The 25,125-nt window shown below is 58.7% G+C and overlaps 1 protein-coding gene across 21 annotated transcripts in view; it reads left to right on the forward strand.

Moving 5' to 3' along the window:
- The window catches only part of LOC135185089 (protocadherin gamma-A4-like), a 223,480-nt gene that overhangs the window by 168,826 nt on the left and 29,529 nt on the right, over positions 1-25,125 (forward strand). For 16 of the 21 annotated variants that reach the window (XM_064161437.1, XM_064161440.1, XM_064161443.1 and 13 more), the window contains exon 2: positions 14,060-14,118. In XM_064161437.1, the coding sequence (XP_064017507.1) occupies positions 14,060-14,118 (59 nt within the window). The other 5 variants (XM_064161433.1, XM_064161455.1, XM_064161447.1 and 2 more) reach the window with 5 other exon arrangements.

Below are 25,125 nucleotides of genomic sequence, written 5' to 3' on the forward strand. Positions count from 1 at the left end.
TGTGTGGGGGGTGTTGGATTGCAGATTACACCAGCTGCTTGCAGGGCTCTGTCGAGCTGCACTGTGGCTCTGAGCAGGATAGGGAGTCCTCCACCCAGGTGTTGCTTTAAGAACCCTATTGCAAGCCTTGTGTGGCTTGCAATATGCTGTCTCCGGGCGATGTCTGATGTCCTGATAGAGCAAACTGCAGCCAGGAAGGAGTCTGCGCATGGCAGGCAGCTTCTGTGTGTCTTGCCTGGTGGGAATCATGCAGCTTAATTTGAGAGCTTTCAATTTATAGGCATGCTTCGATCCTCAGAGGTGAGGCTGGGTAGGAGATCCAGTGGAAGAAGAAAGGTGTGTGGGGGGGTACCTGACGGGCTTCCAAGGTGGTTGGTGCCGGTAGCATATCCCTTCCCAGGAGGATGTGGGTAGCAGTTCTTTGGAGCAGAAGGAAGTGAGGTGCAGAGGAAGCTGCGCATGGGTGTGGGGATGTGTGTGCCGCCTGCTCGCTGTGGCCAAATCACAGGCAGAGGCAGAAACCTCCCAGAATTATTTATGGCCTTTTTTTTTTTCCCTCTCTGTCTTGTGCTGCTGCTCAGACTCAGCTCCTCCGAGCTGTGGCAGGTGGAGACAGCTGCAGCAGCTGCAGGAGCAAGTGTTCCTCTGCACTGTGTGGGCTGAGCTACAACTGGGGATAAGGATGTCACCTCTACCAAGGGGTCCTGGCAAGGTGTCTCCTGGGGTGGAGGCTGTAAATGGTTTGAGATGGAGGATGGAAAAAGGTGATAGTGGGCAGGCAGCAAGCCTGAGCCCTGGCCATAGCTCCTCTCTGCTCCCCAGTGCTGGAAAGGCACTGGCAGTGAGAAACTGGCACTGGGCCCTGGGTTTTCTTTGAGGTGACAGAAGGTCCAGCCCAATGCCATGGACTGTGACAAACCTGCAGAAGCTTTACACCTTTTTGCTCTGCAGTGCAACAGCCAGACCCCAAAAAACAGTGTGCTGGGGATGGTGTTGGTCCCATCCATGACAGGTGCCATGTCCTGCCATGAGGGATCCCACCCTGCAGCATCTCCAATGATCCTGCAGCTCACTGGGTTGTCTGAGTCAGGGCCCTTGCACAGGGTGAGCTTTGGCCCTCTGGACCTGGGATGTTTCTATCCTAGACACCTTCCCTGCCTCCCCACCCTGGGCTTTTGCAGACGTAAATAAGAGCAGGATCCACTGTGTGGAACCTCTCCCTTGCTTGCCCCAGTGCTCTTGTGACCAAGTCACCTCGGGACACTAAGCAGATTCCCCCATGGGCTTCAGAGGCACTGCAGCAGCACCAAACCTTTTCCCAGGGGGGCAGCACCTCATGCTGCCAGCAGGCATGTCCGTCACCCAGAGGTGAGGCCCTGGCTGGGATGAGGTCAGGGCACATCCCAGAGCCAAGGTTACGGTGATAGCTTTGTCTTGGTGGCACCGTCGAAAGCCCTCGGGCAATGAGTATATGCAAGCAAGTATTGGTCTCTGGACGCTGGGAAATGCATTTACCTAGAGTTGTGCTACTGTTGGTGCTTTAAGAATACTTCCTACCTTTCCCCGGAGCAGTAGGTGGGACCTAGGCAGAGCTCTGCACCAGTCGTGAGGCTCCTTGCTCCGTCTCTGCCTTACTGGCAGCAGGGTGGTCTCACCCCGTGGCTTTTGGAATGGACGGGGAGGGGCTGCAGAGGGGACTGAAGTGCCTTGACAGCAACACCTTCATTGTATGTCCATGGATGGTGTCCCTGTCACCATCCACCTTGCCGGGCGTGGGTGCACACAACCTCTCACCTGTTCCTTCAGGTTCCCTTGGTGCCCAGGTGGTGGGGACAGGCAGGGTGCTAGGTGTGAGCTGGTTCCCTTGCCTGTCACGCTGCTGTGGGCCCCACCCTCTGCAAGGGTCTGCATTCACCTAAGGGAGGTTAGGCTGGCCTTGAGTGTGCTGAGGACAGGACTTCAGGGCATGATTGCCCAAGGCTTTTGCAGGCATGGGAACCAAGCTAACACCCTGCAGCTTGCCACCATCATCTAAGACAGGGAGAGGAGGAAATTCTAGCTCCTCTCCCCCCTGGGGAGGCTGAGACCCCTGGTTTTGCCCTCTGGGAGACTGCAAAGCTGTGTCTGCCACAGAACTTCTGTACTTGTGTCTGCCAGGTGGGTGGCTCAGGCCTCCTTCCCAGACTGATGTCCTGACCTGAATTGGTGGTGATCTGTGGGCTTCGTAGCTGGGTCCTTGGATACTGTGAATCATAGAATTATACAGTAGCTTGGATTGGAAGTGACCTCAAAGAAGGTTGTCCCCTTCCTTGTCTCAGCATGGGGAAGGGGCATCCAGCCAGGTGTGTGTGGGAAGCAATTGCATTCCAGCTTTGCATGGCTCACCCATCTCTGCCTTTCCACCTTCTGCCTCTGATAACCCCCAGGGCTTGTCAGGGATAGATATCCTCATCCTGGTGTGAGCTGTTCTGTCTGACGGTGGTACTAGTGGAATTGTGCTCCAGCTCTGAACGGCTCACTCAGCTCTGCCTTCCTGTATTCTGTCTCTGACACCCACGGGCCCTGTCCTAGTGTGAGCTCTTCTGTATGTGACAGTGGTACTGGTGGCTGTGATGCCTCACTTAAAGAGGCAACTCGAGAGTCTAGGAAGCAGCTACAGCATTAGCTGGGGGAGAAGAAAGGAGTGGGAGAAGAGCCCCTGGCACCTCAGGGTTCTAACAAGCACCTTTTCATCAGGCATGAAAAGTCCTTTGGCCCGCGTTCATGACAGCTGCCCTTTGTCTGCGGGCTCGATGTGAAGCCACCATTGTGGAAGGGGGAGAGCACAGGGAGAGCTTGTACCTAAGCTCCTAGGCTGCCAGGACGTGCAGTTTCCCTGCGAACGGGAAGCGAGCTGCCGGAGCAAGTGCCTCAGGCTGGCGGAGGGATGGCCGGGGGTGGCAGCCCTGCTTGATACCAGCTCAGACCCCCCACTTCCCGCACGTCCGGGGACCGACTGCTGGCGGAGAGAGGACTGAGCTCTCGGCCAATTGGGCGCTGGTCTGAAGCGGGGGGGAGAAATCTGCTTCTCTCCCCCCCCCCCCCCCCCTTTCCACCTCCGCGCTGGGGCTGTGATTCAGTTCCCCTCCCCCAGTCCACCCCCTCTGCTCGGAGCTGACAGCCGGAGCTGCAGCCTGCCTGAGCCCCGGAGCTGTTTTCCAAGCCGTGGAAGAGAGACCCAGGGATTTTTTTCACCAGCTTCCCAGCGCCTGCTGCGTCCCGGGCCGGACACGCATGGACATGGAGAGAGTCAGCCTCCAGCGACCCGCCTGGAAATGGCAAGTACTGAGTTTGTTTGCACTCTTCGGCTGGGGCTGGGTCTCCGGGCAGATCCGTTACTCAGTGATGGAGGAGTCGGAGGTGGGAACCGTGGTGGGGAACGTTGCCCAAGACCTGGGCTTGAAGGTGGAGGAGCTGCCGGGTCGCAGGTTGCGCCTGGGCTCAGAGGAGAGCCGGAGTCACTTCGCCGTGCGCCTGGACAGCGGAGCGCTGGTGGTCAGCCAGCAGCTGGACCGGGAGCGGCTGTGCGGAGCGGCTGCCAGCTGCGTGCTGTCAGTGCAGGTGGTGACAGAAAACCCCCTGCAGCTCTTCCGGCTGGAAGTGGAGATCCTGGACTTGAACGACAACTCTCCGAGCTTCCCCACCACTCACCGCAGCCTGCGCATCGCCGAGTCTGCCACGGTGGGTGCACGTTTCCCCCTGGAGAGCGCGCAGGACCCCGATGTGGGCACCAATGCTGTGGGCTCTTACCGGCTGAGCCCAAACTCTCACTTCTCCCTGGACGTCAGGCAGCAGCAGGATGGCAAACTCTTCCCGGAGCTGGTGCTGGAGCGTGCCCTGGACCGGGAAGAGCAGCCAGAACTGCAGCTGGTGTTGACGGCGGTGGATGGGGGGCGCCCAGCCCGCTCGGGCACGGCGCAGATAACGGTTCTGGTCCTGGATGTCAATGACAATGCTCCCACCTTTGACCGTCCCACGTACAAGGTGCAAGTCCCTGAAAACACTCCTATGGGGGCCCTGCTCCTTCGACTCAATGCATCTGACCCTGATGAGGGCCCCAACGGGGAGACACAGTACTCTTTCGGGGTGCACACCTCTGACTCGGTCCGGAGGCTCTTCACCCTCGATCCCCGCAGCGGTGAGGTCCGGGTGAGTGGGGCCCTGGATTTTGAGGAGTCGCCTTTCTATGAGATCTATGTGCGAGCCCACGATGGAGGGGTCCCAGAGATGGAGGGCCACTGCGTGCTGCGGGTGGAAGTGGTGGACACCAATGACAACCCCCCAGAGGTGCTGCTCACCTCCCTGCTGAACCCGGTGCCAGAAGACACTCCACCAGAGACCGTTGTGGGGCTCTTCAACATACGGGACCGAGACTCGGGGGCCAACGGGGTTGTGAGCTTGGAGATCTCCCCCAACGTGCCTTTTGCCATCAGGTCTCTTCAGAACCACTTCTCCCTGGTCACCAGGGAGAGCCTGGACCGAGAGACTACCTCACAGTATGTGGTGGCACTGATTGCTCAGGATGGTGGCTCTCCTGCTCTCACCTCAACACTTATGCTGCTCCTCAATATATCCGATGTGAATGACAACCCCCCACGCTTCTCGCAGCCCTCCTACGACGCCTTCCTTCCAGAGAACAACCCGCCTGGCTCCCTGCTGTGCACCGTCTCTGCCTCGGACCCTGACGACGGGGCTAATTCCCGGCTTGTTTACTCCATAGAGAGTGGGCAAGTGCAGGGCGCCCCCACCTCTTCCTTTGTTCACATCAATCCTGACAACGGCAACCTCTATGCACAGCGCACATTCGACTTCGAGCTGCTGCAGGTTCTGCCGGTCTCTGTGGCTGTGCGGGACTCGGGATCCCCCCCGCTCCATGCCAACGTTACTGTCTACATCTTTGTGCTGGACCAGAACGACCACTCCCCCACCATCCTGCACCCTGTCAGTGACAGCGATGTCCCGGCACCCCAGAGGGTTCCGCTCTCTGCCCCACCAGGCTACCTGGTCACCAAGGTGACAGCAGTGGATGCGGATGCTGGGCACAATGCCTGGCTTTCCTACCACCTGCTGCCTCAGTCCACCGACCCCTCCTTGTTCCACATGTCGCTGTACACCGGGGAGGTGCGGACGGCGCGTGCCCTCCAGGACACCGACGTGGCGCTGCAGCAGCTTGTTGTCCAGGTGACAGACAATGGTGACCCCCCGCTCTCCACCACTGTCACCATCACTGTGGCCCTGGAGGAGATGGCTCTGGAGGAGAGCTACAAACCTCGGGATTTTCTGGCTGCTGCCGCCAAGGAGAAGCCGGACCTGACCCTCTACCTGATCATTGCGCTGGCAGCCGTCAGCACCGTGGCTTTGGCCACTGTCACTCTCCTGGCCACCCGCTGCCTCCGTCGCAGAGGCCGTGCCGCCCAGTCACCCTACTGCTGCTGTTGGCTTAGCGAGTCGCCCTCCCGGGACTTCTTCAAGCACTCCAGCCCCAAGCTGCAACTCAGCTCCGACGGCACCCTCAAGTACATGGAGGTCACCCTACGACCCACTGACTCCCAGTCCCAGTGCTACAGCACCTGCTTCTCCCAAGGCTCCGACCGGAGCGATTTCACCTTCCTCCGGCCTTGCCCGCCCTCTGCCACCTTACCGAGGGAAACCGGGCCTTTCTTTTCCGCTACCGGTACGCTGCGGGACCCCGGCCAGGTGAGAGCCATGGGGCAGGGGGAAGGCGGTGCCAGTGCGGGGGCTCGCCAAGGCGCATATCCCGACTCTCTCCCCCTCCGCCGCCTCCCCTCCCGCCCTCCGCCATCAACCCCCCCCGTCGCTACTGTTGCTACCCTGCCACGGGGGTCCTGGGAGGGTGCGGGGGGGCGTGGAGCCGCCGCCGCCGCTGCTGCCGGGGAAGCTGCGCGCAGGTTCGCGCCGCGCGGCAACAGCCCGCGGGTTGCGATTGGCGCCGGTGTTGCTGTCCTGGGAAAGGAGCTCGGCGATTGGAGGAGCGGCCGAGGGCTGAGAGCCAATAGCGTAGCGTCGTGCGCGGAGCCCCGGCGTCCTCCCGCCGCCCCCTCCCCGCCGAACCGCGTCCGCCCCAAACAATGAATGGGAGCGGCGAGCGCTGAGCGCGGCCCCCGGAGCGCGGAGGGCATCGCTCCCCGGCCGCCCAGCCGGCAAGGATGCCAAGGGCAGGGCAGGCGGGCCGGACCCTGGGGCTGCCCCGCGTTGTCTCCTTCTGTTTGTTCTTGCACAGCTCCTCGGCTCAGATCCGGTACAGCATCCCGGAGGAGCTCACCCGGGGAGCCTTCGTGGGCAATATCGCGAAGGACCTGGGCACCGATGTGGCGAAACTGGCGGCAGCTAATCTGCAGGTACTGTCGGATTCGGATTCCCAATACTTCTCGGTCAACGTGAACACCGGCATTATAATGGTCAGCGAGCGAATAGACCGGGAGCAGCTCTGTGGGCAGAACCCTCGCTGCTTCCTCCACCTGAAACTTGCCATCGAGAACCCAGTGGAGTTTTACCGCATCGAGGTGGAGATCCTGGACATCAACGACAACCCCCCGGAGTTCCCCGGTGAAGAGGTGTCCTTGCGCATCTACGAGCTGGCCTCCTTGGGTGCCCGCTTCCCCATCCAGCCTGCCCAGGACCCCGACGTGGGCACCAACACCTTGCAGACCTATCACCTGAGTGCCAACGAGAACTTCAACCTCAACGTGAAGGCACGCACCGATGGGGGGAAGTTCCCTGAGCTGGTGCTGGAGAGGGCCCTGGACCGGGAATTCAGGGCTTTCCACTACCTAGTCCTGACTGCTGAAGACGGAGGCTCTCCCCCCAAGTCCAGCAAGATACGAATCACTATTCAGGTCCTGGACGCCAATGACAACCACCCTGTGTTTGACAGACCATCGTATGGTGCCCGCTTGGTGGAGAACTCACCGCTGGGCACCCTCGTGGTGAAGTTAAATGCCACCGACGTGGACGAAGGGCCCAATGGAGACATCCGCTACGCCCTCAGCAGCCACAACTCAGCTGCCTTACGCCAGATCTTTGCCATCGATGAGCAGACTGGGGAGATTCGTGTCCAGGGCAACCTGGACTTTGAGGAGGCGACAGTGTACGAGATCGAAGTGGAGGCCAAAGACATGGGGTCGCCCACGATGGAGGAGCACTGCAGCGTGGTGGTGGAAATCACTGATGTCAATGACAACGCACCTGAGGTCATTCTTACCTCCTTCTCCAGCTCCTTGAGCGAGGATGCACCACCAGGCACGGTGGTGGCCGTGATACACGTCAGAGACAGGGACTCTGGCGAGCAGGGCAGGGTCCAGTGCCACGTGTCTCCAGACCTTCCCTTCCAGCTGCGTAAGGACTACGAGCACCAGTACTCGCTGCTAACCAGCACCCGATTGGACCGGGAACGGGTTGCCTACTACAACGTCACCGTCTCTGCCTCAGACCTGGGCAGTCCCCCACTCTCCCGCCACACCATTCTGCCAATCAGCCTGGCAGACGTCAATGACAATGCACCCCAGTTTGAGCAGGCGTCCTACGAAGTGCTGGTGGCAGAAAACAACCCTGTGGGCAGCGTGCTGCTTACAGTCTCTGCTGCCGACCCTGACTCGGAGCAGAATTCCCGCCTCTCCTACTCCATCCTGCGAGCTGGTGGGACAGACCCAGGCCTGGATCCAACTCGCTACCTCTCCATACACCCCACAAGTGGGCAGGTCTCTGCCAAACTTCCTTTTGACTACGAACAAACCACCTATCTCCAGTTCCACGTGGAGGTCTCTGACAGTGGCTCCCCAGCCCTGAGGAACAGGACGCTGGTTCACATTTTCATAGTGGACCAGAATGACAATGCTCCGCAGGTGCATTTCCCCAGGGCCGGGGAGGACTCCGCTACCCAGCTCCGAATCTCCCCCTCCATCACCCCTCCTGCTCTCATCACCAAGGTGGTGGCAATCGATGCGGACTCGGGGCGCAATGCCTGGCTCTCCTACCACGTCGTGGAAGCCACAGAGCCAGGGCTTTTCAGCGTGGCCCTGCGCTCCGGGGAGGTCCGGATCACACGGGCCCTGCAGGAAACTGATGCCTCGGCTCACGAACTGCTGGTGGTGGTCCGGGATGCTGGGGAGCCCCCACTCTCCACAGCTGTCACTCTGGTGGTGCTGGTGGAGGAGAAGGGCCCAGAGGCCCTGCAGGGCTCCGAGGCTCGGGCCACTGACGGTGGGGGCTTACCCACGATTACATTGTACCTGATTGTGTCCCTGGTGCTCATCTCCACCGTCTCACTGGTGGGACTGGTGGTGCTGGGCGTGCGGTGCCTGCGGCGGGGCTCGGCACCTGCCAACCAGGGCTGTTGCGTGGAGAGCGTGAACACGCTTCAGCCCCCTCCCAGCCACATCTTTGGGCACTTGCACTATGAGCCTAAGCAAGGGGACACGGTGATGGGCGTCCAGGTGACAGCCACGGCACCCCCCGCCCCGCGGTACCGCTCCTGCTTCTCGCCCGTCTCGGACATCAGCGAGTTCATGTTCGTCAAACCCTCCGCCGGTCCCCACCCGCCGGATCGCACCCACTACAGCGAGGTGAGCTCGGGACCGTGTGTGTCTTCCCTCCCACGCCTGACCGGTGGCCACCGGGGCTCGGCACCGGAGCACTTCGGGATGCGGCACCCCCCCAGCTGATTTCGGGGAGGGAGATCCCCGTGGGTGCTGGGGGGTGTGTTCCCATTACCAGGAGTTCCCCGTGTGCCCTCCCGGTGCAGCAGGTTGGGATGGGGGAGGGGAGGAATAGGGTGGTGGGTGGGGAGGGGTGTGGGGTGGGAGCTACGCCGTGCGTATTTTGGGGAAGGCAGTGGAGGAGGGAGAGGAGGAGGGAGAGTAAAAGGAGGAGGAGGAGCAGGGAGAGAAAAAGGAGGAGGCGGAGGAGGGGGCTATGGAAAGACGTAAAACTGTCACTCGGTCCGTCCCCCCGGCTCGCCGACTTTGTGTGCCTTTGCCCGCCGAGAAGCAGCTCAGCCGCCCGGGCTGTGACCGTTCTCCCCCCGCCCCCTCCATCCCTCCCTGCTCGGCTCCGGTGGCTCCAGCACGGCGGCTTCCTCCTTGCGCAACGCGTTCGGAGCCCCCCGCCTCCCCGGGTCGCGGAGGTTCCGGCACGGCGGCGGCTGTCGGGGCCGGCAGCGGGGGCGGGGAGGCGGGGGAAGCTGCGTGGAACCGCCGCCGCTCCGCTCCGCGCTGCTCCGCGCACACACAGCCGGCACGGGATGCTCGGGTCACGGAGTTTGCCATGGCAGCTCCCGCTGCTGCTCGCAGCCTTCTCCTGCCTGCTGGCTGCCAGCAGCGCCCAGCTCCGGTACTCCGTGCCCGAGGACCGAGAGCCGGGTTCTTCGGTGGGTGACCTGGCCAAGGACCTCGGGGTGGATGTGCGGAGTTTGACCACCCGCAATCTACGCCTGGTGAGCGAGAGTGGGCAGCAACACTTCCAGGTGGACCTGGCAGCGGGTGTGCTGCTCCTCGACAGCCGGCTGGACCGGGAGGCACTGTGCGGGCAGAGCCCCACCTGCTCTTTGCACCTCCAGCTTGTCATGGAGAATCCCCTCCAGCTCCATCGTGTTGAGGTGGACGTCCTCGACGTGAACGACAACGCACCCCAGTTCCCCAAGCCGGAGGTGGTCTTGGAGATCACTGAGGTAGCCAACCCTGGGACTCGGCTACCTTTGGAGGTAGCAGAAGACCCAGATATGGGCTCTAACTCCATCTCCACCTACGAGCTCAGCCCCAGCAAGCATTTTGCCCTGAGTATCAACGTGAGAGGAGATGGAGTTAAAATGCCTGAGATTGTACTTGAAAAAGCCCTGGACAGAGAGAAGGTGGCTGTTCACCACCTGACACTGACAGCCCTGGACGGAGGCAACCCGGTGAAATCTGGCACTGCCAGGGTGACCATCCACGTCCTGGATGCAAATGACAATCCTCCTGTCTGTGACCCACCCATATCCAAGGTCCACCTGGAGGAGAACGTGCCAGTGGGCACTCTGGTGACCAAGTTGAATGTTACTGACCTGGATGAAGGTCCCAACGGGGACGTGGAATACTCTTTCAAAGTCAGCAATAATGCACCTGGCAAATTCACCAAGCTCTTCTCCTTAGATCCCCGGACAGGGGAGATCAGGACAAAAGCCCCTCTGGATTATGAGGAATCCAACGCTTACGAGATTGCAGTACGAGCCAGGGACAAGGGATCCCCAGCCATGGAAGGACACTGTCACCTGCGAGTGGAGCTAATTGATATCAACGATAACAGCCCAGAGATTGTGCTGACCTCTCTCTCCAGCCCGGTGCAGGAGGATGCTACCCCAGGCACCGTGATCGCCCTCATTGGCGTGAAGGACAGCGACTCCGGTGACAATGGGCAGGTCCGGCTGCAGATAGCGAAAGAGCTCCCGTTCAAGCTGGTGTCATCTTTCAAAGAGCACTTCTCGCTGGTCACCAACGGCCCCCTCGATCGGGAGAAGGCCAGTGGCTACAACATCACTGTGAGGGCTGTGGACTCAGGGTCCCCACCGAGGCTGACACAAAAAACCTTCTACCTGCGCATCGCCGACGTGAACGACAACGCTCCCAATTTCTCCAGCCCCTTTGACACCGCTCACGTTCAGGAGAATGCCCTCCCTGGCACTCCTGTTTTCTCAGTGTCAGCGTTGGATCCCGATGAAGGTAGCAATGCCAAGTTGTCTTACTCCATCCTGGACAATGGGGCTCAGGATGTACCCATCTCGACCTACTTCCGCATAGACCAAGACAACGGCACCATCTACACTGTGCGGGCTCTGGACTACGAGCAGGACAAGGTGTTCCAGGTGCCTGTGGAGGTGAAGGATGATGGATCTCCTGCACTCAGTAGCACTACTGTGGTCCACGTGTTTGTCCTGGATGAGAATGACAATGCCCCCACCATTGTCTACCCGACCGTCCCTAAGGGCTCTGCCTTCCACCAAACCATCCCAGCCTTGGCAGAACCCGGCTATCTGGTCACCAAAGTCGTAGCTGTCGATGCCGATAGTGGCCATAATGCCTGGCTGTCCTACCAGCTGCAGGAGTCCCCTGAGGCTCTGCCTTTCCAAGTGGAACGCCGCTCTGGGGAGATCAGAGTGGCACAGGCTCTCAGGGAGACAGAAGATCCCCACAGGCTGGTGGTGGAAGTGAGGGACAACGGAACGCCGTCCCTCTCGGCCTCTGTGGTAATAGTCATTTCCCCAGAGGAGAACGGCGTGCAGGACTTCACCAAGTCCTTGGACCTCCCCAAATCTTCTCCCAAGGACACCAACCTCACGCTGTACCTCATCATCTCCTTGGTGTCCATTTCCCTCGTGTCCTGTGTGATGTTTGCTTTGATGGCTGCCCGGTGTCTCAAAGCCGGTGGCGCCGGCGGGACCTTCGCGGGCTGCTGCCGAGGAGCTGGCCGTAAGCCTGCTTCCCATTTCCATGGGCAGATGAAGCCAGGTGGCTTCATCAAGTACCTGGACGTGGGAGGAGCAGGCTTGACCTCCCAAGCACAGAATTATGCCTCTTGTTTCTCGCCCATGTCCGACCAGAGCGACTTCCTCTTTGTCAAACCTTTCAGCCACTCTAGCACCGCCGAGACCGTGGCTGCCTATGAGCAGCAGGTGGCCAGCAGCACCTTAGCCAGTCCCTGCGATGGGGTAAGAGATGGGGGCACAGATGGGTGTTTCTCCTTGTCCTGTCTGCTAAGTGCAATGGTCCGCGGTAGCCAGGCCAGCTGGCAGTTCTGTGGCTGTCCTTCCCTCTGAGAAGGTGGCTTCAGGCAAGGTGTGTCACTGTCACCTCCTTGGCAGGTGAAAACTTTGGCTGGGCTTGATGGAGGTGGGGGGAAGGGCGCGGGCAGCTCTGGGAAACGAAAGGCTGTGTGCTTGTCGAAGTGGAGACTTTCCCCTTGACCCTGTTTGTGCTCTTGTGTGCGAAAAGTGATCCTTAGCAGGGTCAGGACCGCGGGTTTGGGGCGTTTAACTTCCTGAGTCTTTTTAACCCCTTTATTGTGGCATGCGAGTGGCCGCGGGAGGAGGTTCTCTTGCAAGCAGTTTGCTGCTGGTTCTTTTGTCTCTCCTTCGACGAAATCTCTCATTTCCTAACTCCCAGATGTTCTCAATTACTGCTCGTTCCCCAGCAAGGGATCGTATTCCAGCTTGGTCGTTTGGAGTGAAGGGCTGAATTCCCCTGTTCAGCACCGAACGCAGTGACAGGTCTCACTGAGCCCCTGGTGACCTTAGGTGCCCTTGGGCTTGCAGAAACGCAGGCGGCGGCGTGCGCTGAAAACTTTACCCGCCCGTATCCAGCTCTCTAATCGTGGATGTAGGTGTCTGTATTTTTGTAACTCCGGGATATAAAAAGCAAAGCGATTTTTGGGTCATAAACGCCTGCCCTAAATCGGGAAGTGGCAATTACAGCAGGAATTCAAACTATAGATCGGGAAGGGCTCATCTAGCTGGGAGCTGTGTGAGTCTGAAATGCAGAGGGCAGGCATCTCACCAGCCTCATCTGCACGCAGCTCGGGTACCAGTGGGGCCTCTGTGTTAGGGGAGTAATTTATTCTAATATATTCTTTCCTGAGAATCATCAAAGCAGTGGAGAAATTAGTGCAATCTCATCTGCTAAATACAAATCTAGGTCAGCTGTAACTGGTCTGTGCTCTTCCTCAGTAATTGCCATGCCCAAGCAGAATAATCCTGTAAAACTGCTGTTCTGCTGCAGGGATCTTGAACTGCTCCTTCCTCAGGTCACTGAGAGAAGTGTTTACTCAACCTCAGAGTGCCAGGTTGGAATGGACCCCAGGCATCATCTGGTCCAACCTTTCTATGTGGTGGTGGTAGTGGTGTAGTTGAAATGAGCTGCCCCAGCATCCTGTTAAGCTGAGTCTTCAAACTCTCCAGTGTAGGGAGATGCTTCCCTTGGGAGATGATTCCAGGTCCAGCTGTTCTCAAGAAGAAACATTTTTTTCTGGAGTCCAGTTGGAATCTCCCCAGGAGCAACCCTGTACCCACCACCCCTTGTCTCTTCCATGGAACCCCTTGGCCAAAGGGAGCCTCCATTGTTCTGGTCGGCAGCCTTTGTGCCCCAGCCCGTGGCAGCCTCGTCCTGCCCAGGTTGTGTGTTCTGCAGTTAATTAAGCTGATGATTTTCAGAAGTGTCTTCCAGACAGCAAGCAGCTCTGCTCTTCACTGCTGTAGACAAAGGCATGATTGAGGCAGGAACCAGCAGCCCTGCTCCGTGTCCTTCCATGTTTACAGGCTCTCCATTGTCTGGGCAGAAAGCGATACGGGAGCCTTGCTGATGAACTTACAAAGAGTGCTGCTGTCTCCAGAGCTGTCTGTGTCTCCTAAACAAATCACACTCCTCTCTTGTGCTGCAGGAAGTTTGCTCTTTTCCTCTGAGGGCAGAAAGAAAATATTGTAAGGCTGTGAGGCCGCAGCAGCTAGGAAAAGCCATTCAGATGGAGTCCGTGAAACCAAGAGCTCAGGCAGGGCTCTTTAAGGACAGAAGAAGGACAGATTAGGAAGGTCTGTTATCATTTTACCTTCTGGCACGAGGAGCATCTTTCTGAGGAGCAATTAACTCTGCCACCACCCCCACCCTACCCTCCTCCCCCACCCCCATTCCTCCAAGCTTATTACTTTGGTACCATCGCTCCTGCCGAATTGCTGCCCTTATCAGTTTATTTCATGCTTCATTTCTTTCACAGCCTGGGTTCCTGAGCTGCTTTGGAAGATTATTCCCTGAATGGTTTTTGTCATGCCTTTTTTTGGCTATTCATGCTGGTTCAGAAATGCTCAAGGGAGGAGGGAGGGGAAGGGGGCAGAGGGAATCTTCTTCTTGCTTTTGTTCTAATTGGTTTGCCTTCCGTGGAAAGAAGATGCTGATATTCCCAGGCTGAAATAATCCAGGATCAGTTCACTTTCACTTTCAAAGGCAAGAATGAAAGTATTAAAACTCTTCTGTTTTCTCTGCAGCAAGCTCAGCCTAACCCAGACTGGCGTTTCTCTCAGACCCAGAGACCTGGAACCAGTGGGTGAGTGCTTCTCTCTGCCTCTCTATGTATGTGTCTGGTGGAGGTTCCTTTGCATGCTGCTCTCACTGCTGGAAAGTCCTCAACTGGCAGCTCTGAGGACAGAGATTCTCTGTTCTTGGTGGAATTGCCCAGCAAAAGGGCTAGAAATGAGGTTCCTTCTGTGTCAGCTCTGGTTTGTGCTAGTTTGACAACTTTTGTTTGCTGTGATCTGCCTGATTTTGGTGTCTACATCTCAAGGAGAGCAGTCAGGAACCTGGGGGAGCTCTGGGTGAGGCTGTGAGATGGATAAAGCACTGGGAAATACCCTTCAGAGGGAAAAGCTGCTTCTCTAAAGTAGCTCTTAGATTCAAAGCCCTAAATCTTGATTCCTCCTCTTGCATGGATGTCAGTGTGTGAGTCCCTTCCCCAGCCATGGAGCCTCCAGCTCTGTTCTGCTAAGGTGTGTTGCCTGCTCTGGCTTGAGGACTTAGTGCCAAACTGCTGCACAAGCCTCTGTGGCAGCCAGAGGCTGAGTGGCTGAACACCAGGTCTCCATAGGTCCCTCTGGGGAGATGTGTCCCAGCCAGATCTAACTCAGTTCAAGAGAGCTGCTGAGGTGCTGGAAGGTGTTGAGAGAAGGGCAGCAAGGCTGGGGAGGGGCCTGGAGCACAGCCCTGTGAGGAGAGGCTGAGGGAGCTGGGGGGGTGCAGCCTGCAGCAGAGGAGCCTCAGGGCAGAGCTGATTGCTGCCTGCAGCTGCCTGCAGGGAGGCTGTAGCCAGGTGGGGTTGGGCTCTGGTGCCAGGCAGGCAGCAGCAGCAGAAGGGGCCCCAGGCTGCAGCTGTGGCAGGGCAGGTTGGGGCTGGCTGTGAGGAGGAAGCTGCTGGCAGAGAGAGTGATTGGCACTGGAATGGGCTGCCCAGGGAGGGGGTGGAGTGGCCGTGGCTGGAGGGGTTGGAGCCAAGGCTGGCTGGGCACTGAGTGCCATGGGCTGGTTGGTTGGGCAGGGCTGGGGGCTGGGCTGGGCTGGGCTGGGGGAGCTTGGAGCTCTCTGCCAGCCTGCTTGATTCCATGATTCAGCAGGAGCAGGTCCCTCAGGAACCACCACTGTGTGTCCATTCTCCTGTGGGCTGGCCTGGCTGAATCAGGGTTGGAACCCTTGGGTCCAGCTGCATTTATTTGGGAGTTTGGAACCTTTCTCACAGTCCCTGGGGAGTGCCATCACCAACAGAGTGTGCTTCAGTGGTGCATCATAGGCTGAAGCTTTGCAGCTGGGCAGAGGGAGGCTAAGGATGAAGAAATTAAACCTAAAAGTGGTCAAGAAGATGTCAGGAAGGATCTTTTCTAAGGGCTGGGCTTGCTGTTGAAACCATGGCTGAGGTTTTGCCACCTTGGGTGTGACATCCAAAAGATCAGACAGCAGCCTCCTCAGTGCCCCCCTCTTGGCTGGCTGCTCTCACCTCTGGTCCGAGTTTCTTTTCCTTGGCTCAAGGTAAGAAAGCACTGAAAAGAGAACATGGAGCAGGTGCCTTTACCTCTCCCACTGCCATAAGCAGGGACAGGGATCCTCTTCAAGGGCTGAACTTCCTTGAGTACCATCAGGACTTAAACTGGGAGTCCACCTTCCTCTGGGAAGACCCCAACTGGAAGTTTTTGTGTGTGAGGAGGCTGTCTCCAGGGTAATCTTTTGGGGCACACCCAAGAATTATCTCCTTGGAGCAACCAGGAGTAAGTTCAGGTGCTGTGCTTCCTTGGCTGGCTCAGGAATTGTATCTCTCACACCTCTGTGCCTTATCAGTCTTGGTGGCCACTCAGGCACCCCCTGGGCAGGTGTAAATGGTCCCACAGGGAGCGCTGAGTGCTGGATTCATAGATGCACAGGATGGGTTGGGTTGGAAGGGACCTTAAAGGTCATCCAGTTCCAAAACCCCTGCTGTGGGCAAGGACACCTCCCACTGCCACAGGCTGCTCAAGGTCTCATCCAACCTGGCCCTGGACATCTGCAGGGAGGGGGCAGCCACAGCCTCCCTGGGCAACCTGTGCCAGGGTCTCACCACTTTCACTGGAGAGGATTTCTTCCCCCTCTCCACTCTCACTCTCCCCTCTCCCAGCTCAGATCCATTGTCCCTCATCCTGGCACCCCCAGCCCTGGTCACAAGTCCCTCCTCAGCTCTCCTGTAGCCCCCTTCAGGTACTAGAAGGCTGCATTAAGGTTTCCCATGAGACTTCTCTTCTCCAAGCTGAACAATTCCCTCAGCCTGTCCCACGGGGGAGGTTCTTCAGCTCTCTGATCATCTTTGTGGCCTCCTCTGGACCTGCTCCAGCAGTTCCATGTCCCTCTCATGCTGGGGGCCCCAGAACTGGAGGCAGTGCTCTAGGTGGGGTCACAGCAGAGCAGAGCAGAGCAGAGGGGAGAGAGGGTTTTGGTGTTGGAGTTTGCAGCTGCTGATTGTGCCTGAGACTTTCCCTGGCTCTGTCTGGATCATTTCCCATATCCAAAGATTCAAAGGCTGCTGCAGGCAGCGTGTGGCAGCGACTCAGCTTGGTTACTGGGCTCTCCCAGCTGACAGAGCTGAAAGGGAGTGAGGGTTTGGTGTAAACACTCCCCCTAGAAACCAGCTATGGCCTTTAAACTGTCTCTGGAACACTTTCCTCAGAGGTCTGGTGGGTTGCCTGTCTCTGCCAAGGAAGAGCTTTCTAACCACTTGTGCTGAGCTGAAGAGGCAGTTCAGAAAGCTGTGCTAATGCAGGAGTGCAGCAGAGCTGCTCTGTTAGGAGGAGCAAGTCAGTGAGCCCCCTCACAGCAAGCTCTGTTGCTCCCTCTCCTAGCATCCCAGAACCATGGACTCACAGCACTGTTTGGGTTGGGAAAGACCTCTAAGATCATCAGCTCCAATGGTCAGCCTAACCCCCCCCCATGCTCACTGATCCATTCCCTTGAAGTGTCTTGATCCCCTCCAGCCATGGGCACTCCTCCACCTCCCTGGGCAGCCTGTGCCAATCCCTGACCACTCTTGCAGCAAAGAAATGTTTCCTCATCTCCAACCTAACCCTGCCCTGGCATGATTTCAGGCCATTGCCTTTCCTTCTACCACTTGAGACTAGGGGAGTAGAGACCAAGCTCCACTTCACTCCAACCTCCTCCCAGGCAGTTGTAGAGAGCACTGAGGTCTCCCCTCAGCACTGGAACTCTTCAAGGCACAGAGTTGATGCAATCCAGAGCTGCCTAACTCAGTGACAGGGACCTTTTCTTAGGTCATGGGCAGTGACCCTCACCCCAACATCTGCCTGAAGCTCTTCACAAGCTCCATCTCCTTGCCAGTGCCCAAGTGGGAGCAGTAGCAGGTGGGGTGGGATGGGAGAGGGCAGGGGGAAAGGCAGCTGCACACTGTTCATGTGGAGCTGGACTGGCACAGGGTGGTCCTTGGGCACAAGCTGTGCTGTTAGCCCTGATGGTTTGTGTCCTGAGTGCCCACAGTCGTCCCCTGAGGCAACCACCAACACCTCAAGGCAGTGCCAACTGTGGCAGGGGCTGCCCAGGCTGGCCCAGGGGTTGGAGAGAGGCTTTGCCTAAGCACACACTGGTGCCAAAGCCACAGAATCCCAGACTGGTGGAGGTTGGAAGGGACCTCTGGATATCAGCCAGCCCAAACCACCTCCCCCCCACCAATCCAGATGAAGAAAGGTTCAGCCAGAGCAGGCTGCCCAGGATAGCAATGTCCAGGCTGGTTTGGAATCTCTCCAGAGAAAAGGAAGAGGAAAATAACTCAGTGGATTTGAATTCCTGCTGCTTCCCCCCACCTGCCTGAGTGCAGATTGCACATTTGCCCTGGAACAGCTGTTGCTGGGCTTTGTTCCTCTCTCTTTCCTGTTTCTTTGGTCCTATTTTAAGTTCAAGCAAGGGAGATGTTTTTGTTCTAACTCTGTGTTACAACACGAAAGGATGGAAATAGAAAGGCAGAGCCCAGCCCTGCCACCCCTCTGGTGACCAGAGAGGCCAATGCTGCAGAGCAGAGAGCAGTCTGCTCCCCAGTGTGCTCTTCCCCATTCTTTTGGGAATGTGGGCATGGCAATTCCCCAGGCACTGGTTGGCAGTGCAGGCAGCACAGAGGGAGGTGTCAGGGCAGCTGTTTGAGCCCTGCCCACTGCTCCTCCCTTGGTTTTAGCTCCTGTACCACCACGACTCATCATCATCATCATAGAATCAAGCAGGTTGGAAGAGAGCTCCAAGCTCATCCAGTCCAACCTAGCACCCAGCCCTATCCAGCCAACCAGACCATGACACTGAGTGCCTCATCCAGGCTTTGCTTGAACACCTCCAGGGATGGTGCCTCCACCACCTCCCTGGGCAGCCCATTCCAATGCCAATCACTCTCTCTGTGCAGAACTTCCTCCTAACATCCAGCCTAGACCTCCCCCAGCTCAACTTGAGACTGTGTCCCCTTGTTCTGTTGCTGCTTGCGTGGGAGAAGAGCCCAACCCCACCTGGCTACAGCCTTCCTGCAGGTAGTTGTATACAACAATGAGCTCTGCCCTGAGCCTCCTCTGCTGCAGGCTAAACAAGCCCACCTCCCTCAGCCTCTCCTTATAGGGTTTGTGTTCCAGGCCCCTCACCAGCTTTATCACCCTTCTCTGGACACCTTCCAGCACCTCAACATCTCTCTTGAGGAGCCCAGAACTGGACACAGCACTCAAGGTGTGGCCTGAGCAGTGCTGAGCACAGGGGCACAAGAACCTCCCTTGTCCTGCTGCCCACACTGCTCCTGATGCAGCCCAGGATGCCATTGTCTCTGCTGCCCACCTGGGCACACTGCTGCCTCATCTTCAGCTACTATCCACCAGTACCCCCAGGTCCCTTTCCTCTTGGCTGCTTTCCAACCACTCTGTCCCCAGCCTGTAGTGCTGCTTGGGGTTGTTGTGGCCAAAGTGCAGAACCCTGCACTTGGCCTTGTTCAGTCTCATCCCATTGGCCTCTGCCCACCCATCCAGCCTGGCCAGGTCCCTCTGCAGGGCTCTCCTACCTTCCAACAGCTCCACACTGCACCTAGCTTGGTGCCATCTGCAAACTTACTGCTGCTGGACTCAATCCCCTGCTCCAGATCATAATCCAGATCTCCTGCTGGCAGACAGCTCCGGGAGCTCTCCGAGCTGCAGGGCTCTGCCTGGGGAACAAAGGGCAGCACTTAGCTGGAGAGCAAAGCAGAGGCTGTGCTCGGAGCTGCGCTCCTCTGACCCAAAGTGAGGTGCAGTAAAGAGAAGACAGCTTAGGCAAGTGGCTTGAATGGACCCCAGGGGGAGGCCAGCGCTGACCCAAGGTGAAATCAGACTTCAGCCTGTGTTGTGATCTCTCTTCTGCTGCTTCCACACGGGCTGGAGAATCCTAGGATCATGGTTTGGGTTGGAAGGGATCTTAGAGATCATCCAGTTCTGCATCCCCCACCGTGGGCAGGGACACCTCCCACCAGCCCAGGTTGCTCAAGGCTTCATCCAGCCTGGCCTTGAACACCTTCAGGGAAGAGGCATCCACAGCCTCCCTGGGCAACCTGTGCCAGGGTCTCCCCACCCTCACTCTCTGTGCTCCACAGCCTCCCTGGGCAACCTGTGCCAGTGTCTGCCCACCCTTACTCTCTGTGCTCCACAACCTCCCTGGGCAACCTGTGCCAGGGTCTGCCCACCCTCACTCTCTGTGCTCCACAGCCTCCCTGGGCAACCTGTGCCAGTGTCTGCCCACCCTCACTCTCTGTGCTCCACAGCCTCCCTGGGCAACCTGTGCCAGTGTCTGCCCACCCTCACTCTCTGTGCTCCACAGCCTCCCTGGGCAACCTGTGCCAGGGTCTGCCCACCCTCACTCTCTGTGCTCCACAGCCTCCCTGGGCAACCTGTGCCAGTGTCTGCCCACCCTCACTGCCAAGAATTTCTTCCTAATATCCAGTCTCAGTCTCCCCTCTTCCAGCCTCAATCCACTCCCCTTTGTCCTATCACTGCAAGCCCTTGTTGAAAGGCACAATCCTGTCATTTCTCAGCCCACCAAAGCCAATCCCACAGGCTTCCAAGCACCCAGAGCCCTGCAGGGTAAGCTCAGCAGGACAGGGACCATTGCCTGGTCTTTCTATGGCAGGGAGGTTGGAGTAGGTGATCCAGGATCTGAAGGAGGCTACAAAAAAGCTGGGGAGGGACTTTTGAGGCTGTGAGGGAGTGGCAGGAGTGGGGGGAATGGAGCAAAGCTGGAGGTGGGGAGAGTGAGGCTGGAGGGGAGGAGGAAGTTGTTGAGCAGGAGAGTGGTGAGAGGCTGGAATGGGTTGCCCAGGGAGGGGGTTGAGGCCCCATGGCTGGAGGTGTTTGAGGCCAGGCTGGCTGAGGCTGTGTGCAGCCTGCTCTAGGGTAGGGTGTCCCTGGGCATGGCAGGGGGGTTGGCACTGCCTGCTCCTTGTGCTCCCTTCCAGCCCTGCCTGATTCTATGATTCTATGGTCTCTAAGGGCCCTTCCAACCTAAGCCATTCCAGGATTCCGTATGGCTGCCTCCAGCTGCTGGGAGACAACAAAGAGACTTTGCTCTTTGTTCGTGGTGCACATGCTCAGGAAGCTGGAGCTGAGACAACATCCTCTGCAAACGTGGTAGGCAGGCAGGGCTGAGCAGAGCAAGTCTCAGTGAAGCCTGTTTGGGAGGAGGAAGGAGGAGAGATGCATTCACTTCTCCGGGTTCCTGCTTTGTCTGCTTTAAAGGATGCTCACCGCAACAAAAGGGCACCGGCGCCGGCTCCGGGCAGGGGGAAACGGATCCAGAGTGGCACAGAGCAGCAGCTGCAGCTCCCAGACAAAGCAGAGCAGAGATGTGCTGGAGATTAACAGCCAGGAATGGTCCCAGGTGACCCACGGGCTGGCAGCACTGCAGTGCATCCCGGTGGGACCATCCCTGTGCGGGGGTGTGTGGAGGGAGAGCACAGGGATGGGCTCAGGAGGGGCAGTGAGCGAGGGCAGGGCAGCCTCCACGCTGCTCTCTGGGCAGGTTGGTGCCAGGGGGGGCTTGGGTTGGAGATTGGGAAAAATTCCTTTCCTGAAAGGGTTCTCAGGTGCTGGAACAGGCTGCCTGGGGAGCTGGTGGAGTCCCCATCCCTGGAGGTGTTCAGGAGAGGGGTGGCCATGGCACTGTGGCCATGATGGGGTTGGGTTGCTGGTTGGACTCAGTGACCTCAGAGAGCTTTTCCAACCCAAACAAGTCCATAGTTTCATAGACCCCAGCAGGCTGGCAGGGAGCTCCAAGCTCCCCCAGCCCAGCCTAGCCCCCAGCCCTGCCCAACCAACCAGCCCATGGCACTGAGTGCCCAACCTAGCACCCAGCCCTGCCCAACCAACCAGCTCATGGCACTCAGTGCCCAACCTAGCACCCAGCCCTGCCCAATCAACCAGCCCATGGCACTCAGTGCCCAACCTAGCACCCAGCCCTGCCCAACCAACCAGCCCATGGCACTCAGTGCCCAACCTAGCCCCCAGCCCTGCCCAACCAACCAGCCCATGGCACTGAGTGCCCAACCTAGCACCCAGCCCTGCCCAACCAACCAGCTCATGGCACTCATTGCCCAACCTAGCCCCCAGCCCTGCCCAACCAACCAGCCCATGGCACTGAGTGCCCAACCTAGCACCCAGCCCTGCCCAACCAACCAGCTCATGGCACTCAGTGCCCAACCTAGCACCCAGCCCTGCCCAATCAACCAGCCCATGGCACTCAGTGCCCAACCTAGCACCCAGCCCTGCCCAACCAACCAGCCCATGGCACTCAGTGCCCAACCTAGCCCCCAGCCCTGCCCAACCAACCAGCCCATGGCACTGAGTGCCCAACCTAGCACCCAGCCCTGCCCAACCAACCAGCTCATGGCACTCATTGCCCAACCTAGCCCCCAGCCCTGCCCAACCAACCAGCCCATGGCACTCAGTGCCCAACCTAGCACCCAGCCCTGCCCAACCAACCAGCCCATGGCACTCAGTGCCCAACCTAGCACCCAGCCCTGCCCAACCAACCAGCCCATGGCACTCAGTGCCCAACCTAGCACCCAGCCCTGCCCAACCAACCAGACCATGGCACTCAGTGCCCAACCTAGCACCCCGCCCTGCCCAGCCAACCAGCCCATGGCACTCAGTGCCCAGCCAGCCTTGGCTCCAACCCCTCCAGCCACGGCCACTCCACCCCCTCCCTGGGCAGCCCATTCCAGTGCCAATCACTCTCTCTGCCAGCAGCTTCCTCCTCACAGCCAGCCCCAACCTGCCCTGCCACAGCTTGAGGCTGTGTCCCCTTGTCTGTGTTCTAGTTCTATGGTGGGGAAGTTGGGCACAGACTTTTCCTGGCAGGGCCTGTTGTGACCAGCAGATTCCTGTTCAGGGGTGGACAGGAGACATCACTGCTGTCCTTCTCCCCCAGGCCAGACAAACTGATGCCAGCACTCAAGCTGTGTCCTCCCCAGTGACAGGAGCCAAGCTAAGGGCTGTAAAAGTGCTTTGGAGACTGCTAAAGAAGGCCCAAACCCAGCACCCCCCCTCTCGACCTCTCCATGCCCTGGAGCACCTCAGCAGCTCCCCCTCAGCTCCCCTTGCTGCATTTGCCTTTCTCTCCTGCTCCCCACCTGCAGTGCCACGCAGGGTCCTGCTCACTGGGGGGCAGGAGACGTCACTGCTGCCCCTGTCCTCCTGCCCCCGACCCAGAGAAGCAAAAGGAACAGGAGCTGAGCAGAGGAGAGGGCTGGGACAGCTCTGCCCTCTGCACAGCAGCTCTGGCACACGCAGGAGGTGCAGCCAGGGCAGGGCCCAACAGCTCCAAACCCAGACACCAACCACCTGCCTTCACCTCCCACATCTGCTGGCCACTTTGAGACCTCCTTCAGACCTCCTGGTGGCCTTGCAGGGCTTGAAGAGGACAAGAAGAAAGCTGGGGACAGAGTTTTGAGGAGGTCCTGTTGTGCCAAAGGGTGATGGTTTGAGCTGAAAGAGGGAGATTGAGAGTGGAGAGAAGGAGAAATGTTGGAGCCTGAGGATGGGGAGAGCCTGGCCCAGGCTGCCCAGAGAGGTGGCAGATGCCCATCCCTGGCACCATCCCAGCTGAGGTTGTTTGGGGCTGTGAGCAGCCTGCTCTGGCTGCAGGGGGGTTGGGCTGGACGAGCTTTGGAGGTCTCTTCCCACCCAAACCATTTTATGCCTCGCTGGGGTACAAAGGATCCAGCTTGTGACTGCAGGCACAGAGAGCTGCTGTGTGGTGCCTGCCTGACCCTGGTAGCTCCTTGTTTGGATCTCAGTGTGATGATGTGTCCAGGAGAACAGCAGGACTGAGTCAGGATTTCCTTCCTGGAGGGCTTTGTGCTGCTCACAGGAGGGTGAGACATCCTGAGCTGGGAAGAGCAGGGATGTCCTGGGCAGCTGATGGGGGGAGTGGAGACAACCTGGGCTGGGCTGTGTGGGCAGGCTGGAAGGAGGCTTCCAAAGACCACGGCTGGGGACTCATAAAGAAGTGGGAAGCAGTGTGGGGATGCCTGGTTGCTCTTGGGGAGGGAAGAGCAAAGCATGCAGAGAAGACACAGGATGTCATTTCACACCCCACACCCCCTCCATTTACTGTCTCTGATCATAAATCTCCTCCTGTTGCTGGTTCCCAGTGCTGCTGAGAGGCAGAATCCTCCTCCCAGGGTGAACACAGCCAGTGGAGACAGAGACTTAGAACCACAGAACTGTTTGGGTTGTGAAAGTCCTCTAAGATCATCCAGTCCAACCTTCAACCCGACCCCACCATGGCTGCTAAACCATGGCCATGGCCACACATCTCTTGAGCACCTCCAGGGATGGGGACTCCACCACCTCCCTGGGCAGCCTGTGCCAAGCCCTCACCACTCCTGCAGCAAAGAGATTTTTTCCTCATCTCCAACCTAACCCTCCCCTGGCACAGTTTCAGGCCTTTTCCCCTGGTGGTATCACCTCACAGTTTGGAGAAGAGACCAAACCCTGACCTGGCTCCAATCTCCTCTCAGGCAGCTGTAGATAGCAATGAGGTCTCCCCTCAGCCTCCTCCAGGCTGAACAACTCCAGGTCCCCTCCAATGATCCTCGGAAGACTTCACTTGCCTGTTAAACAGCATCATGACACCAAGCTAGGAGCAGTGTGGAGCTGCTGGAGGGGAGCAGAGCCCAGCAGAGGGACCTGGGCAGGCTGCATGGGTGGGCAGAGGCCAAGGGCAGGAGACTGAGGCAGGCCAAGGGCAGGTTGTGCACTTTGGCCACAAGAAGCCCAAGCAGCACTGCAGGCTGGGGCCAGAGGGGCTGAGAGCAGGCAGGCAGAGAGGGCCCTGGGGGTGGTGTGAGAGAGGAGCTGCAGAGGAGGCAGCAGTGTGCCCAGGTGGGCAGCAGAGGCACTGGCATCCTGGGCTGGCTGAGGAGCAGTGTGGGCAGCAGGAGCAGGGAGGTTCTTGTGCCCCTGTGCTCAGCACTGCTCAGGCCAGCCCTGGAGTGCTGTGCCCAGCTCTGGGCTCCTCCCTTGCAGAGAGCTGCTGAGGTGCTGGAAGGTGTTGAGAGAAGGGCAGCAAGGCTGGGGAGGGGCCTGGAGCACAGCCCTGTGAGGAGAGGCTGAGGGAGCTGGGGGGGTGCAGCCTGCAGCAGAGGAGGCTCAGGGCAGAGCTGATTGCTGCCTGCAGCTGCCTGCAGGGAGGCTGTAGCCAGGTGGGGTTGGGCTCTGGTGCCAGGCAGGCAGCAGCAGCAGAAGGGGCCCCAGGCTGCAGCTGTGGCAGGGCAGGTTGGGGCTGGCTGTGAGGAGGAAGCTGCTGGCAGAGAGAGTGATTGGCACTGGAATGGGCTGCCCAGGGAGGGGGTGGAGTGGCCGTGGCTGGAGGGGTTGGAGCCAAGGCTGGCTGGGCACTGAGTGCCATGGGCTGGTTGGTTGGGCAGGGCTGGGGGCCAGGCTGGGCTGGGGGAGCTTGGAGCTCTCTGCCAACCTGCTGGGGTCTAGGAGTCTATGACCACCCTGCCTAACCCTGGCCATCATCACCCAGGCTGGGCAGG

This window comes from Pogoniulus pusillus, chromosome 22 (genome assembly GCF_015220805.1).
Source record: "Pogoniulus pusillus isolate bPogPus1 chromosome 22, bPogPus1.pri, whole genome shotgun sequence".
NCBI classification, from domain to species: domain Eukaryota; kingdom Metazoa; phylum Chordata; class Aves; order Piciformes; family Lybiidae; genus Pogoniulus; species Pogoniulus pusillus.